At 41.3% G+C, this 20124-nt stretch overlaps 3 protein-coding genes across 4 annotated transcripts; all 3 read left to right on the top strand.

Moving 5' to 3' along the window:
* Nucleotides 1–258: 258 nt before the first annotated feature.
* Nucleotides 259–1497, top strand: LOC311033928 (serine/threonine-protein kinase PDIK1L-like; the record flags this gene model as incomplete). The annotated part of the gene is made up of 1 exon (XM_084041663.1): nucleotides 259–1497. One exon carries the CDS (start codon nucleotides 259–261, stop codon nucleotides 1495–1497), a length of 1239 nt encoding a protein of 412 aa, XP_083897789.1.
* Nucleotides 1498–5364: 3867 nt separating this feature from the next.
* Nucleotides 5365–6414, top strand: LOC311033670 (serine/threonine-protein kinase 35-like; the record flags this gene model as incomplete). Its single annotated transcript, XM_084041272.1, has 1 exon — nucleotides 5365–6414. The coding sequence occupies one exon, from the start codon at nucleotides 5365–5367 to the stop codon at nucleotides 6412–6414; it is 1050 nt and encodes a 349-aa protein (XP_083897398.1).
* A 2360-nt stretch (nucleotides 6415–8774) lies between these two features.
* Nucleotides 8775–16369, top strand: rnf4 (ring finger protein 4). Of its 2 annotated transcripts, none has more exons than XM_084085725.1 (8): nucleotides 8775–8835; nucleotides 10286–10317; nucleotides 10984–11146; nucleotides 11930–12009; nucleotides 12854–12866; nucleotides 13185–13272; nucleotides 14207–14258; nucleotides 14923–16369. In XM_084085725.1, exons 2-8 carry the CDS (start codon nucleotides 10309–10311, stop codon nucleotides 15073–15075), a joined length of 558 nt encoding a protein of 185 aa, XP_083941851.1. In that variant the 5' UTR covers nucleotides 8775–8835; nucleotides 10286–10308; the 3' UTR covers nucleotides 15076–16369. The 2 variants fall into 2 exon arrangements, with proteins under 2 accessions (XP_083941851.1, XP_083941852.1); XM_084085726.1 differs by having other exon boundaries at nucleotides 8786–8835; nucleotides 10286–10329.
* Nucleotides 16370–20124: the final 3755 nt, after the last annotated feature.

Genomic DNA, 20124 nt, shown 5'->3' with positions numbered 1-20124 from the left:
TTTTGGCACAATCCAAAAGACAGTCTAATATACAGAATTTATTTTCAAGGTTGGCCAATTAGCCTCACCTTATTTTCTAAGCATTTTGACATCACAGCGAGATACCTCACATTCACTCCAAACTAAACTTTGAAGTCAGCAAGTTCAAACTAACTAGTTTCAATAACAATTATTAAAGATAAATAAGTTTCTTATAACACTTGTGTTTTTGACTAAAGATAAATAATGGATATTTGCAATGGGAGGAGACGGCAAAAGATGAGAAGCTTCCCATGGAAAGTGTTACCATATCCTATTCGATCCAAAAGGGACATAATTCGTCTCAGGAGGCGGGACGTGGACAGAACAGTCCACCGGGCACTGGCAGTGGAGAACAACAGCAGCGGTGGGGACGTCCCTATGGAAGAAGACCATGTCACCATTAATTTCCTTAAAGACCAACGCTTGGAACATGGCATGGTTATGCCACCACGTTACAGTTTGCTGTGTGAAGTTGGCAGGGGGAACTATGGGGTTGTTTACGAAGCTATCACCCGAAAAACCAGGGCAAGGGTAGCAGTTAAAAGGGTCCAGTGCAACACTCCTGAAAATGTCAAGATGGCCCTGGCCGAGTTCTGCGCCATGGCGAGCCTGGGAAAGAAACACGAAAATGTGGTCCAGCTTGAGGAATGTGTGTTACAAAGGAATAACATGGCCGAGAAGATGAGTCATGGGAATAAAAATTCCAAACTTTACCAAACTGTTGTAAACAGCGAGCGCATCCTGGGTTACCCGGAGGAGCCGTGCTACTTATGGTTTGTCATGGAGTTCTGTGAGGGCGGGGACCTCAACCAGTATATCTTGTCACAGCGGCCCAATACCCGCACCAACAAAAGCTTAATGCGCCAACTGACGAGTGCTGTGGCTTTCTTACACAAGAACAACATTGTCCACCGTGACCTCAAGCCAGACAACATCCTAATTTCACAGAAATCCGGCTCACCGATCCTCAAGGTAGCTGACTTTGGCCTCAGCAAAATCTGCACAGGTCTCGGTTCAGGCTGCAGAGACGGCAACAAGTGCACAGTGCCAGGCAGCAAAAGAGTTGCAGTCAACAACAAGAGCGCTGTTGATGTCAACAACTTCTGGCTGTCGTCGGTCTGTGGCTCAACCTTCTACATGGCACCCGAGGTGTGGGAGGGCCACTACACGGCAAAGGCTGACATCTTTGCCCTGGGTATCATCATCTGGGCTATGATTGACCGGACCACATTCATTGACCCAGAGTCCAGCCGCGAACTCCTCGGCACCTACATACGGCAAGGCACTGAAATTGTGCCCGTCGGGAAGGCACTGTTTGAGAACCCCAATATAGTTATACACATCCCGCAGAAGACCAGGAGCATGTCACAAGGACTGCGGAAGCTTCTCCAGGACATGCTAGCTGTAAACCCTCAGGAAAGGCCTGACGCCTTCCAGCTGGAGGTGCGGATGTACGAAGTAACGACTGAACTATAATGACCACCAAGCTCCACCCCTCCTCTCTTCCCGTTTCCAAACCATCATGTCGGAGAAGGGACTTTTGTGTGGCATGGGGTTTTTATTTATTTATCTTGAACAATTGACGCGATTCCAGGATTTTAAGCTCAGGGGTGGGGTCATTATTTGGACTCTAGCTCATGTGTCATGCCATAGGAAATACAAATTCAAGCCGCTATTAAGTCCAGTACAGCATTTTGGTTTAGTTTACAGTGACTACGCCTTATAGTGTGATAGTGTAGTCTTAATGTTGCACATATCAACACGGTAATTGCATAGGTAAACATAACATTTTTACAACCAGAATTAGAGAAAAAAATCACACCCTGTGTGAAGAGAGTGGTGCCTTTGATGAGCCCCGTATTGATGTTGTCATCAATGTTTGTTTATTGGACACACACCCGGACAGACACACACCAGGACACACGGACACACAGACAAAGTCAGATATAGGAGTGGTTGGCACCACTCAAAAAACTAGACAGGTCCACTCCTCTGATCGCAGATGTCCACCAGGCTGGGTTGCCTACCCAGGGCCGTCGCGTCATCCATCGTGTCGTAACATAGGCCCGGCCACGATTTTGTAAGGATCTAATTACAGGCACAAACGATATGGAGTATGAAAACCTTGGTTAACCGTCATTGTCACATGACACATAAGAGCATTTGTGCCTAATTTGGGAAACATCATGCATGTGCAACAGTAATTTGTGGTGCCCTCTATGGGTGTAAATAGAATTGCGGTTGGCTCTGCATTGTTTAGATGCCCCTCAATCTATGTAAAAGATTTGGGGCAGATCGGATCAGTTCATGATTTGGGGCATTTTTTGCTAAACGGGCCCTATCCACAAACTTTGATAGTCAGTCGTAGTCAATCAGAAGAACGGATCATGAAAAATCGATCTGACTGATACATTTTAATCATATGACTCCAGAGATAATGTGTGACCTTTGGGTCCGTAGGACTAGTAGCAAAAGGTGTCAAATGAACTATGTGGAGTTGCATCATGGTCCAGCGAATCCAGGGGAAGACTACATTTGACTGTATTACCTACGGTTCAAGAGTTATAGGCTAAAATGTGGAGTAGGCTGTTATGGTGCCAACATGATACTGATTAAAGTACTTTGGAGTGAGGAATTCCCACAAAATTCATTGCACTCCGCCCAAAATGTGTGTGGTTTGTCTCTATACCTCCCCTAATGGTTGTTGTGCAACCGTTTGAATACTCTTCATTTTGGAGCGATGATCCAAACGCCCACTATGTTATTGAATTTGTAGTGGTGTGTTGTGGTCCATACAACGGTTCCCTTTCCATGCCATGGAACCACAAATATCCATGACCTTTGGCTGCGACTAAAAACAAAATGAAGTGAAAATAGCCGATGAAGATCACAACACGTCACGATACATGTTGTGAGCTTGGAGGTAAACAAGATAATAAATAGGAGTGTATTTGTCACTGATACAGGTACAAGCACAGAAATAATGTTCCGCAAAACTGTGCTAGTACAATATAACAACAGGATAATAATAAAAGAATACTGTATTTAATAAATAACAATAAGAAAATTATAAAGATAGAAGTAAAGTACAGGTAGAACGGGAGGTATGACAGGTAACAAGGCATGAACCTTCACAGTAGTAGAGGAAGCTGTCACCTCCCTTTCTAAAAACTACTTTAAATTGTTAAACCTATTATCAGTCTAAACAGTATAATATACATTTTAAATAATCTGTACATCGGAACTATACAAACTATAGGATGCTAGGTCAACAAATGAACCCGAAACATGAAATCTGTCTCCATAGCATGCTATCTAAATTAAATTTGAACCTTAAATTTGCATAAGCCTGCAAGGTTGTCAAGGCTAGGGTAAGTGCTACAGGCTAAAGTGGAGTCTGAAGAGGTGAGTCTTCAGATTACGATGGGGAGTTCGTTCCGCAGATTGGAAGCCAGAGGGGAGAAGAGGCTGGGACGTGTGGAGCGTTGTCCCGGATATTTTAGGGAAGGTTCCGACAGCTACTCTGTGTTAGCTGAGTGAGCGGGAGGGTTGGATCGGGCTTTGAAGATATGGCAGTGCCATACCTTTGGTTGCTTTGTTGGCCAACATCAGTGTTTTGTACTCCAATGGAGGGAGTGGAGAAGGGGGGAGTTATGTGAAAGATATTGGCTGGTTGAAGACCAAGTGTGCTGTGGTATTCTGGATAATTTGGAGGGGCCTAAGAAGTGCACATGCCCGCAAGCCAGTATGGAGTTACAGTAGTCAAGTTTTGATATGACAGGTCTGGATAAGGAGCTGGGCTGACTCCTGGGTGAGGAAGGGTCTGATCCTTCGATTGTTATAGAGAATAAACCTACAGGATCGAATGACTGCAATATGTGCCTTGAAAGAGAGCCGACTAGGACAACACCAAGGTTCTTGGCCGTTGGAACCGAAGTCACTAGGGCGTTGTCTATTGAAATAGTTAGAAAGTGAACATTACCTGCGTAATGCTGACGGTTTCTGGCTGATTCCTGGTCCTGGACGCATTTGTAAAAAAGAAAAGATAATGGATCTGCATTGCTGATGGTTTGTTTGTTTTGTAGCACCCCACGTGAACTGTGCTGGGACCTGGTGTGCTCTACAGTAACTACTTGGGTCAAGCTTCAGTCCAGTTTGACTGTCTAAGTGTCTATATACCTTCAGTACCGATAACGTTATTATATACATCATCTGTGACCAAATACAGAATTTAGAATAAATAGAACACCCATGCAAAAGAAATGTATGGAGGGAGGTACTAAGTTAGTCTTCTGGCGGTGTTCGCAAGACATCTGTCGCTGATCGGTCCAGCCTCTTCAGAGATTAGCTCTGGATCTTTCAGAGTCATGCCATGTGATGTCACCCGTTTATGCAATACCAGTTGTACTTGTTGTCAGAGTACTAGTTGTATCCGTTATCAGAGTACCCAGTGTGGTACCCACTACCTACCATATGACCGATTGACTTACTATGGATATACAGGAATTCCTGATGTCAAATGCTGCCGTGGTGTTGATGACGTACATGCGCGTAAATGGGAGACAGACAGACAAACACAAACATTTCCTGCTCTGCACTGTAAAGGAATGGAGTTCTATTGTGCACACTACACCACTTATATCGGTGCAGCGGCACAAACGTGACACAAAGCGTGGCCAATCTGTGAAGCCGATGGGTTAGGTAAGCCGATGACCCCCCCCCACACACACACACACACACACACACACACACACACACACACACACACACACACACACACACACACACACACACCGTGACCTAATAGATATATATAGTGATCTATATTACCCCCACCACCAGGGTTGACATCATATTTGGGCAATGCTGATGGCGTCACCCTACACCACAAATGATATAGGCTCACAAACCTTTCCATTTTCATTGCGCGACAGATACGACAGAATCGTATTCTGCAGGCTGTGCAATGAACATTGCACAGCATTTTAACAACACAGTTGAGAGATCTCATGTTCAGGCAAACTAAATATCCGGAGTTCAAACTAAGCAGTTAGAATGAAAGTAATTAAAGATAAGAAAAACTCCTCAACACACAAATTCAACAAAAAAGACATGAACATTTGCAATCGGAGGAGACGAAAGATGGGAAGTGTGCTATGGAAAGCCAATGAAGTCTTATCCTATCCTATCCGATCGATTATTCATGTCAATCGGTTGAAGAAGCAGAACTCGGACGCCAATATGAAGCAGGCCTTGGAAAACAGTGGTGGGGATGGCCCCATGAAAGAAGACACTGTCACCATTAATTTCCGTAAAAACAAATTGTTGGATCACACAATTGTCATGGCGCCACGTTACAGTTTGTTGCGCGAATTTGGCAGGGGAAACTATGGGGTTGTTTACGAAGCTATCACCCGACAAACCGGGGCACGGGTAGCTGTTAAAAAGGTCCAGTGTGACACTCCTGAAAAGGTCGAGCTGGCCCTGGCTGAGTTCTGGGCCATGGCGAGTCTGGGACAAAAACACGAAAATGTGGTACAACTTGAGGAATGTGTGTTACAAAGGAATGACATGGCCGAGAAGATGAGTCATGGGAATAAAAGTTCCAAACTGTACCGGCGGCTGGTGGAGACCTCACTTAAAGGCGAGCGCATCCTGGGTTACCTGGAGGAGCCGTGCTACCTGTGGTTCGTCATGGAGTTCTGTGAGGGTGGGGACCTCAACCAGTATATCTTGTCACGGCAGCACAGTCCCCACACCAACAAAAGCTTCATGCGCCAACTGGCAAGTGCCGTGGCTTTCTTACACAAGAACAACATTGTTCACCGTGACCTCAAACCAGACAACATCCTCGTTTCACAGAAGTCTGGCTCACCAGTCCTCAAGCTGGCTGACTTTGGCCTCAGCAAGGTCTGCAAAGGTAATCCCAGTTTCAAAGACAGTGACATGTGTGCAGTGACAGGCGGAGGACGAGGTGGAACCAACAGCAAGAGGAGCATTGTTGACGTCAGTAACTTTTGGCTGTCGTCGGCCTGTGGCTCAGACTCTTACATGGCACCCGAGGTGTGGGGGGGCCACTACACGGCAAAGGCCGACATCTTTGCCCTGGGCATCATCATCTGGGCTATGATTGAGCGGATCACATTCATTGACCCAGACTCCAAGCGTGAACTCCTTGGCACCCACATACGGCAGGGCACAGAAATTGTGCCGGTTGGCAAGGCATTGCTGGAGAACCCCAAAATGGTTCTCCGCATCCCTCAGAAGAGTGGGAGCTCCATGTCAGAGGGAGTGCGGAAGCTTCTCCAGGACATGCTGGCTGTCAACCCTCAGAAGCGGCCTGACGCCTTCCTGCTGGAGGTGCGGATAGACATAGTGACATGTGATGCATGATGACCATCATCTAAAACCCCTCTCCTTTTTCAAACCACCCCATCAGAGAAGGGGCTTTTGTGTGTGTGTGTGTGTGTGTGTGTGTGTGTGTGTGTGTGTGTGTGTGTGTGTGTGTGTGTGTGTGTGTGTGTGTGTGTGTGTGTGTGTGTGGGGAATACAAAAGAATCATCAATATACCACCAAGGAAGCATACTATTAGTAGACCCCGTCTTGTTTGTTTGTTTATTCATTTGTTAAAACTTTGATTTGATTTAGTTCTTCTTACTGAGTCTTTACATTAGACTCAGCCGTTCCCAAGTGCCCATGTGCTGAATTCTGACAGGACACGGCCTGTCAAAATTCAGCAAATGGGCTTTTTGTATTTTATTTTCTAAAAATATTATAGAACAAAGACGTTCTTTCTTGATCCAAAGAGTTGCAGCATATTCATGATAGCAGCAAAGAGCAGAGAGAACAAAGGAAAGTTTCTTCTGACTTGGAAGTTGCAAAGCCATAGCCACAGGGCTATGGTTTTGCAACTACAAAATGTAAGCCTAATTTATTTATTCATTTATTGTGTTTTTGTGTTTATTTTGTGTGTGCTTTTTTTGCTTTCTTTTCAGCGAGTCACCCAGGGGGCTAACCATCTTGTATGTGTGTCTGTCCCGGCTAATCTGGCAGAACAGAGGACTGATCAGCTGTCCGGTGCCGGTTACCAGTAGGCCAAGGAAGTGAATCTGTGAATATTTTCCACATATTATGAATATTTGTTTGAATTCTTTTCACATTTTTCAAATTCATAATCTCAGATCCACGATCCCATTCGCATTGTCCCTCCATATTTAGGCAATATTAACGTCATTAACATTTAGTCATTCACAGGATTCTCAGGGAAGCTACATCGTATTAGACCCACGTATTTTATTATTATTTACCATTTTAATGATTTCATTTTTAATGTTCTGACCTGAGATTCAGCTTTTTTGTTTTGTTTTTACCGACAGTTCTCTGAACTGTTAAACCACTATTTAAGCCCAATATTATACTTTGGATATTTGAAAATACCTTATCTTCAAGCTCACAATGTGTCAAAGTTGTGAGCTTGTGGAGCAGCTATTTTCGAAAACGTTTAAAAAACAGTTGCATAAACTAGATTTGAAGACTGCATCAAATCTAGTCCTACATTGCGCTCATCAGAGCAATGGTCACCGTGCTATGGGCATTTGAAGTGTTAGACACGGCAGTAACACTGCTTTGGTGTGACTATTCTCATGCCAGACCCCTGAACAGTGTTTGTGCCAGGTTTGAAACGGATTGTAGAAATGGAGCGCCTGTGGCCCTGTGGGGGCCCCTGACTTGGCAACTGGTGGCCCCTGATGTGACTAGGCAGTCCCCTGGACGGTGTGTGTGGCAAGTTTAGAGTAGATTGGAGCAACGGTGCGCCTCGCAGGTCTGGATGTTACGTTTGTGACGTCCACCGTTGACCCACCCTCTTAATATGGGATTGTGAAAAACATTGAAAGATGTTCACCTATAAAGGGCCAAAATAGGGTCGCAAGTATGAATTAAACAAAGAACGTATCTCTCTTGTGCGTGTTTTTAATATATCAAATATATCATAATACATATTTCTACAGTGCTTCGTCATTCTATTTTTTTTACTTGAATATTCACCAACATGGACCACATTAGACTGGAATCGCTTTGCAAGTTGCTGATCCGGTCTGGGTCTAGGGCGGATACGGAAACGGTGCCTGCGTGTGCGTGCGTGCGTGCGGATGTGCAAATTACTGGAATAGTACTTACTATATGGATGTTTTTATTGGACTTTATTAGTTGTAACCCACAAAATACAACAAATCTGTAACTTGATATACATATATTTTACTATCCACAAATGTGTCTTATTTGATTTGTGTTGTGTAAAGCAGTGCTTCTCTTGTTGTTAAAATGTAATTTCTTTCTTTTCCAAATCTGTTCAAGATGTTTTTTCTCCCTTTTTTATAGCAGATCTACAAGTTCACGATTTGGACATGCAAATTATGACACATAGGGCCTTTTTATTCACAATGAGTACTATCAGAGTATAGAGCTATTTGCTTATTTTAACCAAAGAAAATCACTTACCCCTTTATATTATCATCAAAATCTCTATTGCATTATTTGGTGGGCACCTGCAATACCCTCTTGGCCCACCAGTGGTCCCCGGCCCAGTAACCAAGTACATTTATTCAAGTACTGTACTTATATACAATTTTGACTAAAATAGATTTGTATCTTTTAAAAAACATTACAAATTTGTGATCTTATTTTGAAGGCAACCGGAAACCTTATTGTTGCTAGCTCAAAAACCGGATGTCCTATCGTTGCTCACGGAAGACAGCTACCATAGAAGAAGTGCTGCTGCTGCTACAAGAAGCTCAAACACATTCTGATAGAACGGTAGGTCTTTACAATGTTTACATTTGAATTCGTTTCTAAAGGTTTGTATCTTATACGTTGTAAATATATACATATATAATGTTTTATTCCTTATTGTCATGGAATTACACGTCAACTGGTGTTCATTGAATGTAAACACGAAGGGTAGGTATATATTAATGTGGGGAAACTAACTGCTAATCTTAGCCACCATTATGACCGTTTAGCCTCTATGTTGTGTTTATATGTTCATGTTTTAACTATCACTGTGTGTTGAAGGGCCGTCTGTGTGCTTTGTTACCTTTTATGACGTATGTTGTATGTAACAACGTATAGGATAAGGTTTAGCTAACGACTGGCATGCTAACGATTAGCTAATGCTTAGTTTGTTAGCATGAACTAATATCACTTACAATGTAGGCATATATGAGCAGAGTGGTTCTCAAAGTGGGGTCCGGGGACCCCCAGAGGTCCTTGAGGGAGTTCCAGGGGGTCCCCAGAAGCTAAATGAAATGATAGCTAGTGAGGAACCAAATAGACCCTTATGAGTCTGTTTGTTAATTAACATTTTACAAAATAAATTGTGGTCCCAGTGGTATAAATGCCATTAAATGGGGGTCCGTACTCCGTAGCCCAATGCATATACAATTAGGGGTCCTTGAAATTAAAATGGTTGAGATTGAGAATAACTGCTATAAAGGGCCATGGCAGTTAAAATCTTCTCTTATGGGGGTCCCTGGCTACATTTTCAAATGGGGGTCAGTGGGCTAATATTATTAAGTGTCAATTTGGGGGTCCTTGACATGAAAACGTTTGAGAACTACTGATTTAGCAGACTCTTATCCAGGGTGACTTACAAGTGTGAGATCGGAATAAGCAGAGTACGCATGAACTCTGTTCAACGGACAACAAGGCAAATGGTCACATAAGTAGAGTTGCGTAGAAAACAAGTTATAGATATTGTATTGATTGAATACTTTTATTAGGCAGAAATGCAAACAGCACGAGGTACAGCCAGACATTTAAAAAATGAACGCATCAACATGCTATCGAAATAACATTATAGTGGTCAGAAAAAATTCAACTCTGAATAACAATGCGAGAACAAGTGACCAAGACATATCTTAATAATACAGGACTCCCTCTTTCCTTGGTGTTTCGCCTTGATTGCGTCTAAATCCTAACATTTAACTTCACTAAAACTATGCCTAACTCTAACCTCACAAACACTATGCCTAACCTTAACCCTAGTCTCACTGAAATTATGCCTAAACCTAACCTCAAAACCCTGTCCGCCTGGGCGAAACACCGGGAAAAGAGACTCCCATAATAATACATTGGCATGCTGCATCTATCAAACAACGGTGACAAGAAGGGTCAAGTAATCCTACAGTTTTACCGTTATGAAATATCACAATATCACACTAGACTTTATTTAATTCTTGTGTTTTCTCTCTCGTCTTTATCCAAGCTGTCGAGCAACAGGACTGAACCATGAGCAGTGTAAGTTAATTAGTAAGTTCCGGACTCATCTTAAGTAGATCACCCTTATTTATTATCAACATAGTCTTCTTCAGTGTTTCTTTTATGTTCCCAGTTGGTATTAAGAACATATAGGTTTACATTGATCGACAGTCTTGTATCAAGGCTAAGGTTTGCAATGACTAAGAAACAGTGGTGGAAAAAGTACTTAAGTAAAGGTATCAATACTGCAAAGGGAACTCACAGAGTACAGGGAACGCTACAACATCCGATTGGTGGGAGAAGGCGACTCAGAGGCACAGAGCCAATCAGGAGCATCCTCCAGCCTCAAAATGTACTTGAGTAAAAGTACAAAAGTATTGGTATCAAAATGTACTTAAAGTACCAGAAGTAAAAATACTCATTGTGCAGAATGTCCCATTTCACAAGTCAAAATGTAAAAAAAAAATCGTTTGAAAATAGCAGATCTAGAAGCTTGTGGAAATACTCCGGTAAAGTAAAAAAAAAACGTACTTAGTTACTTAACACCACAGCTAAGAAATATATTCAATAGAAACCTACTGTACATGTTGAGCAGTATCTTTAGGCTTTAGGCCTTGCTAGTTTGTTGTGTGTGTGTGTGTGTGTGTGTGTGTGTGTGTGTGTGTGTGTGTTACCAATTTAAATGTGTGTGTTTTTTCCCTCCAGGGGCTGAGGAAGAGAAAGTCCACGACTCAATCCAGGGGGAACAAGAAGACCAGCAGGATGGCTGACGATGATAGCTCTGCAAGTGATACTAGCCCCACTAACTCCAACACTGACACATCAGACACCAACGATGCCACAGACGTGTTGGACAGCAGCAGCAACAGTAAGTGTTTGTGTTGTTGAGCTGTCCATATAGCACATAAAAAATCACACCCTGTGTGAAGAGAGTGGTGCCTTTGATGAGCCCCGTATTGACCCCCATATTGATGTTGTCATCAATGTTTGTTTATTGGACAGACATACATACATACGGACACACGGACAAAGCCAGATATAGGAGTGGTTGGCACCACTCAAAAATATCAGATATACAAGCTCATAGCATAGCATGAGCTTGTAGATCTGCTTTTTTTTTTTTTTTTTTTTTTGAAAACATGTGCAAATCTTTGAATATATTTTGAAAGTGAAATATTTCACTCAAATCTTTGCTTCTGGGGGGTCCCTGGAACAACATATTTTGAGATGGGGGCGGGGGGTCTGTGGCCTAATACCGGTACATATAATCTTGGGGTCCTTGACATGAAAAAAGTTTGAGCACCACTGATATTTTCAAAAAACTGTTAAGATTTAGATGACATTTGCAGATTTCCAGAAGCAAAGATTTGAGTTACAAATGTTCGGTTTAAAAAAACATAATATATTCAAAGATTTGCACATCCTCACGATTTTTCAAAAAGTACAAAATAATGGTTATAACTAAACATCTAAAATGACACAGTATGCGTTCCCGGTCTTAATGGGTGAGTTGAACATGACAAATGATGTGCATATCCGGCTACTATTACTACTGTTACTCTACTGCTGCTCCCACTGCTATTAGTATGACCACTACAGTTATTAGTATTACTGCTATTTGTATTGCTACTAAAAATATCACTGTGTGTAGGTGTAGGTGATGTAGTAGATTTGACCTGCGAGGGATCTGACCCAGCTGTTGTTGACCTGACTAACAATGACTCTATAGTGGTGAGATGCACAACACACACACACACACACACACACACACACACACTCTGTCTCTCTTGACACACCATGGACATACACAGCACATTACACACACCACTCCAGGCTCCGTACGGTGATGAAAAAGGTTTCCAGGTTGTGAAAAAGTTATGAAAATAAAAATTTTGGAAAAGCCATGGACGTCAGATTACAGTTGCAACAGGTGTGCAGCATTATTCTAATTAAATCAAATAAATGTAGTTATGGTGTGTGCAGTTCAGTCTGGCTCATTCCGCTTACATGCTCGTCTGTTTGCCTTCAACTAGTTTATCAGTTAGCTATTTCATCCAAGAGCATCTGCCAATCAGTGTTTTTTTCCTTTTTTTTATTGAACCGTACCAATGGCAAAAATACATTGTCCCAAGTTGCCCTAAATGTGAGCTGTGTTGTACAACCTTCAATATGTTGAATATGGTAGAGGATATGCTAACCAGCCACATCAAGGCAGCACAAAATCCAGTGCTTTTATACATTTAAACGCTGGTGATCAACACGTTACCACAGTTTCAACTGCAAAGAAGGAGACGATAGTTGTCTGGAAAACAAGCCCTCAAATCTGAGACTCTGACCATAAAGATTTGAATTCATGTTACTAGTCCTACTAGTCATGGCTGAAAAAGTTTATGCACCCCCCCCCCCCCCCCCCCACACACACACACACACACACACACACACAGCCTAACATCTACATTTTTAAGTTGACTTACCATAGTAAATGTATTCTTATTGAACAAATTCAGTCTTAATTTTATTCTAATGTAAACAGGTTTTAAATGTAACTTTTCTCTCTGTCTGTTTATCTGTCCAGGTGGTTGATGAAGGTAAGTGTTATTTTTATTCAACTGCATTTTAGATTTCTACTCACTTCAGATCCTAGATCAGCAATATTATAATCAACCAACCTGTAGTAAGGAGTACAAGGACCAGATCCTAGATCAGTGACATTACAATCAACCAATAGTAAGAACTTGAAGTACAAGGATCTGATCCTAAATCAGTTCATATCCTAAAAGAAACTCAGATGAGGTAAAATCTGAAGAAAAGGAGAAAGAGATAATGTATTTATTTTTTGGGACTCTTTCTCTTTCATCTTACTTAACCTTCTCTCTCTCTTCCTATCTCCTCCTGTTCTCCGTTAGGTTCTCACACCAAGAGTCCGGAGAGTTACGTGGTCAGCAGTGATGAAGAGGACCAAAGAACAACTGATGAACAAAACAGTAGACACAGGTATTAGACGGTCCTAAATGTTGAACAGGGTAACTGACATGGCCCTATATAGGTAGACATAACCATGTATAGGTAGAACCAGGCCATACATATGGAAACTGGAAGAGTGGGCACCTCAATGTTAAATTGGCTATTTTTTCCAAAATGTGAAAAAATCACATTATTTGAACATTTTGACATTTAAGGCGTATCACTTTGGAAGAAATAGCCAATTTAATATTGAGATGCCCACAATGTTTAGGTGCCCACTCTTCCATACACATATCCCTACACCAATTTTCAGCCTTATCTTCATATGATTGATCCGTACTAATTCTCATAAGATGGTACCATTTTTATACTTGTTCTGCATCTCAGAGGTTGGCTTTGGACAGGTCAGAAACCTACAATGACATCATTGGTCATTTCAACCAAGGTTTCTCTAGAGATAGAGATTGATTCAAGTCCAATAGCTTCTATTTCAGTGTGCTAACTTTCTAGGAAGAGAGGCTGTAGTTTCCAATGGCTTGGAATCTCCACTGATGATGTAATTAGAGGAAGGTTTCTGAACCGTCCACAGCCCACCTCTGAGACACAGAACGACTATATCTTGTAATGAGCATCATTGAGGGCCAATTATACAAAAATAAGGTTGAAAATGGGGGACGTGCTCCTTTTAATAGACATACATTATTGATGAATGTGGCTGTATAGTTAGTAAATAGACATGGCCAGTGTATGCTATTATCGGAATGAATTTACTGAGGTAGGTTGCTTGCTCTGTTAATGCAACTCAAATAAACAGAAGGTAACAAATCTGAAATGGAAAAGAAAACATTATAAATATTAGGAACATTAAGACAGTCCTGGTCGTGGAGGGAGGGCAGGTTGCAGTCAATGAATTTCTCTGTGAATGACATGCTAGTTATTACATATTCTTATGTTCTGTTTCTAGGGCGACGCCTGGAACCGTCAGCTGTCCTATATGTATGGATGCCTACGCAGAGGTAGAAACCATTTTATAATTAAAGGGGATTTCACTTTAAAACACTTCTGGGGTCCTTTTTAATCTACTCTGGCTATATGTGTGCACCCCAGACAGTTTAAATTGCTTAATTCAATATTTAGATATTTTATATTAATTTGATCAGACACGCCCCCTCCTATATAAACCCATTGAACTTCAAACTCCATTTATGCAAGATGGAAAGTGGATTCTGCTAATGTATAAAATGACAACCTGACTGTTTTTGGGGAAAAAATTACAACTTTGTGTTTGTTGTACTATTTGGATTAGGAAGAATATCTGAGAACGAATCGCTGCTTCTTTGTCGGACATGTTAGAAAACAACCATAGTACCTTTTACCAATCATTATTATCATACAAATAAATGCTGAACTGTGCTTAATCATGTTAGACATTGGCAGAATCTCCTTGCTTGAGTGTTGATAAGTGTGACCACCTGCCAGACCACCACAATGTGTTGTGTTAATGTGAATATATGAATATCGTAGACAGCGGTAGGCTAGTTGTGTCTACTCGCTGTGGTGTAATATTGTGTATTAAATGAATAATTCTATTATTTACCAGATCATAAAGGGTGGTATGCTAGTACTGTCTAGTCAGTGTCGTCATATAGTCTGTATTAATATGAATTATTTCATTTACAGATCGTAGACAGCGGTAGGCTGGTGGTGTGTACTTCTCGCTGTGGTCATGTGTTCTGCAGTCAGTGTCTCAGAGATGCGCTCCATCACTCTCACAGCTGTCCTACCTGCCGCAAGAAACTGACACCTCGACAATACCACCCTATATACATCTGAGCACTTCACTGTGTGTGTGTGTATGCACGCACGCACGCATGCGTGCACGCGCGCATGCGTGCCTGTGTGTGTTAGATTTTAAAGGACATTTGAGGGGGGCGTCAGTTGGCGCAGGGGGTCAAGTTTCTGCCCACCACTGTGTAGATGGGTTTGAATCCTCCACGATGCATCTGGCTTGGCCTGGCGGGCCAGCAATATACCCTGTGCATAACCGTAGTCCCCGGGTTTCCAGAAGGTGACCTGTCTGGTTCCCTTTCAACATAGCTTCATTTGATTGTTTCTGTAACCAGAAATACACGCGTTTCTGGTTCAAATCTGTTGCTGAGCCAATCAAGCGAAGCTATGGGGGAAAATGAACCGGAACCGGTCATGTCGCCTTCTGGAAACCCGAGACAGCAGTTATGCACAGAGCCTATTGGCTGTGTTCATGGGTGGGTGGGGAGGGCAATCTCTGTTGCATTAGCGACTCCTACAGGTTGGTCAGGGCAGGGCACCTCTTCAACAGGGACCTTGAACTCGGAAGGATGGCGTGTTCGTCTGCATGCGTTACATCCTCCCGGTGAAATAACTCAGTCCTGTGAAAAGAAGTTGGCTGCTGATGTCACATGTATCAGCCAAGACGCATGTGGTTGACTACACCATCTGCAAGACCAAACGGTATGGGTCAGTGGAGAAAGGGACTACATGCTGGGGGAATAATGGCATAATTACCAAATTTGGAGAAAATTTAAAAATACAAAGTTAGTCAATTTCATCTGTGGCTGGTAAGTCTGTACTAGCCACTTTGGACCGCTGTTAGATTAGAAAATGTGATACATGACCCTGTCTTGTTCTGACAGATATGGTATTTAATTTATTCAATTTTTTTATTTATCTTTTTAATTGGTTTTATTTTCTCCCTGCACAGGGTAATCTCTCCTACCAGTGTACTGGATGTCTTTTCTTTTATTAACCACTTAAACCCTCTAGTTAACCACTTTAACTGTTAAGTAAACTGGACCTGAGCTCTGTACTTTTTCCCCAATGCCAAATCTCTTCACCAAAAATTGCCAATCTACAACCTCACAAGTTGTAAGATTGTAGATCGGCTACTTTTGGCTAACCCCCCCCCCCAGAATATGGATGCTTGGGTTCAAGTGGTTAAAATAATTGTACTTGTTTTAGAGTAAATTTAATAAAGATTATGTATCTTGAAGTTCAATCATTTACCTTGTGTTTATGAGCTCACCACCAGATAACTTTCTGAAGAAGACCTTGGTTGAAACCTAAATAAACTGTTGACCATGGGAGCAAGTTATTTTACTCTGGACTCTTTATTTTCTTTTTACCAGCCTTGATCAGTTTGTCCTGCACCTGGTTTTCATAGTAGATGTGCAAGCGCTTTTTTCTTTCAGCGCCAGAGAACTTCCCACAGCAGTCTGTTACTCTGAACAACAACACTCAAATACTGAAACATTAAGGTCACTTTATAAATATTAATAGGTCAAATATAATTTGTAACTCTGAATGTTAGGGTAACCTATTCCCTGTATAGTAAAGGTTCAGTGTTATGGTTGGCTGTAAAGTTAAAATAAATATGTAGAACTTAATGTGTAATAATTTGGTCCCCACTCCTTGGGGTGCTTTTTTTTGTCACTTTTATATTTGCACATACGTGAATTTTTTTCCTTTATATTTACCCATCCTATAACTACTAGGAGCGGTGAACGCCATTAGTACAGTGCTCGTGAAGCGATTAGGCATCAAGTGTATGGCTCAAAGGCACTTGGACACATTGAATGATTGGAATCAAACCTGAGACCTGCTTTCAGTGTCTATGAACAAAAATGTACGTTTTCCCAGTAGAACGCATCAAGAATGTTAGATATCAGTGTGAAAAGATGACATTGGCCAAGTTCTGGAGTTGTGTGTGTAGTTTGGAAAGTACATTTACTAAGTTTGTACTTCAGTACAATTTTTACAAACTTCTACTTTGCTACATCTTGAAAGCTAATATTGTACTTTTTACTCCGTAACAATTATATGACAGCTGTAGTTACTTTGCAGATATTCGTACAAAACATGCATTCACCACTTAAGCCCTATTTATACTTCAGCTATTGCGATGCAACGCGTTGTGAGCTTGTAGATTTTAAAAGAAACATTTTAGTACTTTTACTTTGCTACTGAAAGTAGATTTTGATGGCAATAATTTTATACTTTATTCAAGTATTTTTTTTTATACAGACCCTTTACTTATATGGCCTTATTGATACTTTTTTTTAAAGTGAAAGACCTAAGTACTTCTTCCACCACGATTGTGTGTCTGTGTGTGTGTGTGTGTGTGTGTGCATGCACCAGGGGGTACATTTTGTATGAATACATTGTGTGTATTACACTGTGTGCAATAATAAAGAATGTGTATATAGTTTGTGTGTCACGCTTGCAGACATGTGACATTGTTTTATTGGTGTTCCTGCAGGTCTGCTGACTTGTTGTGAACAGTATAAGGCTAGCTGCTGTTTTTGAATGCGACCCCCATTCCTCCTGTTCAATGTCTGGCGAGAACATTCCTTCCATTAATAACTATGTTACAGATACACAGGATGAGAAAGAGCGTCAGAGAGAGACAGACAGACACAGAGAGAGAGAGAGAGATTTTTTATTTTTTTTATCCAATTTGTTTTTATTTGCCTATGTAATCCTGGGCACTACTCTCCCTCTGCCAGCCTAGGGAGAGCCCAGAACTGAGCTCATGCCTCCTTCAATGCATGAGTAGCTAGCAAGCCGCTTTTACAGTATCACCTGACGGGGGAGATTCCCCGGTAGGACGTAGCGTGTGGAAGGAACATGTTATTCCAACCAGTTCCTTTCCCCTCCCTCAGGCGCCCCGGCTGACCAGGGGGAGGCAGTATAGAGACCCGGGTTACTGCATGTTTTTTGTGAGGGTACCTGTCCCCTACCCTAGCGGACACGGGGAGAACATACACACACACAGAAAGGCCCTTTCACCAACCCCACCAAGGGTATTTGAGACATGACAATATGGACAAGTATTATTCAAGTTTTGTAAGTATTACAAGTATTCTCTACCAAAAAGCCCCTGAAGAAGATAAACCCATAACACGCAGAATGGGGTGGAAAGAGGCCGTCTGGGAATCAGTAGGTCCCCGGTTCGCCCCCCCCTGGCCCCGACCTATGTGTTGAAGTGTCCCTGATAAAGACACTGTAACCTGGGGACTGTATAAATGGCACCCACTGCTCCTAATGGTTAGGATGCAGGTAAATACAGAGGACAAATTTAACTTAATATCTGAAAATGTACAGTGACAAAAAAATGCCTCAAAGGATTGGGGACAATATTATTATTATTATCATTATAAACAACTAAAAAGTCAATAGACAAAAGCATTATTTGGTCCAAATGTTAACTTACTTGTAAAAGACACACCTATGTATTTGTTTGTTTAGTAACTTTTGTCTGTTTTTCTATGTTCACCTTGTCTTTGATTCTGGAATTCCTTACTATTGGTTGTTTGTAAAGTCGCTGATCTAGGACAGGGTCTCAACCTGTGGGTCGGGACCCCCAGGGATTCCCCAAATGATTGTTTGTGTGTGTGTGGGGGGGGGGGGGGGGGGGGGGGGGGTCATCAGATGATTATCTTAATGTGCAACATTCTTTTCTCACTCAACAGTAAACAAACCAACATACAGTAGCCTATATGTGGGCAGGGTATCTGCACATTTCTAAAGTGACAATTTAAGGACTTTTAAGACCTTTTTAATACTTGGAGAAAAAATCTCAAAATAAGACTTAATACGCCAATAGGAATCAACCAACAAACTGTAAAACATTTGTCAAATTGTGAAATATTCCCTGAGAAAGAGGTGTTGTGAGCTTGTAGATCGGCTATTTTCACAATATTTATCTGAACCGAGTCAAACTAAATAAAGTAATAGAGAGAGAGTAAATAGAGTAATGCCTCAACTCCTACAATTCCAAGTGCTCGTCAGGATGGGGGGTCCCCAGTTCAAATTTTGGGGGTCGTGGCCTGAAAAGGTTGAGAACCACTGATCTAGGATATAAACATTATTCTACTGTTGGAAAAATGTATGTTACCAAGCTATCAGTTTTCTTATATTTGCTCCAAAATGAATGATCCACAGAAAATGTGCTATAGCAATTGGATAATATGGTTTGAGAAATGTGTGGGTTTTTTTTAAAGAAAAGGCTGAAAAATCTATCAAGGCGCAAATAGTCGTGGCTTATATGGGGGTTCTCGAACTTTTTCATGTCAAATTGATTTTGTACCAGGGTCCCCCATAAAATGTGTTAGATTATTCCATGTTTTGTTTTTTCCCCTTTTTTTTGAATAGCCAATGTGTGAAATAACGTTTAAAGTGATTTTGATGGTGCATTATTAACAGATTTTGCTGGGGACCCCCTGGAACTTCCTCAAGGGGCCCTGCAGGTCCCCAGACCCCACTGTGAGAACCACTGTATTTAGGTTAAAAAGTTATGGGCCAATGAAGTAAAGTTGTTATAGTGCCACCATTGGTCAATAATGCTATATCTATAAATATTTTCTCTGAGTCACCTTAAAAATATTGCAAGAGTCAGGGGAATTATGTCCAAGCAAGACCTAGAAACACTTATACAGTGGTGGAAGAAGTACTCAGATATTTTACTTAAGTAGAAGTAACAATTCCACAATATAATACTCTGTTACAAGTAAGAGGCCTGTGTTCAAAATGTTACTTGAGTAAAAGTATAAAATAGGGCTAAAGTGGTTAATGTATGCTTTATAATGTAATACTTTATATATGCAAAGTAACTAGTAACAAACGTTTTTAAATAATTGTAGTGGAGTAAAAAGTACAATATTTGCTTCTGACATGTAGTGGAGTAGATTAGTAAAAGTATTGAAAATTGGAAATACTCCGGTAAGTAAGTAAAGTAAAAGTAAAAGTACCTCAAAATTGTACTTAAGTACAGTACTTGAGTAAATGTACTTAGTTACTTTACACCACTGCACTTATACATGCTTTTGTTTCCATTAGACTGGATTA

This window comes from Gymnoscopelus microlampas (assembly GCF_963454915.1).
Source record: "Gymnoscopelus microlampas genome assembly, chromosome: 18".
NCBI lineage: Eukaryota > Metazoa > Chordata > Actinopteri > Myctophiformes > Myctophidae > Gymnoscopelus > Gymnoscopelus microlampas.
This window is presented reverse-complemented; position numbering and strand designations above follow the sequence as displayed.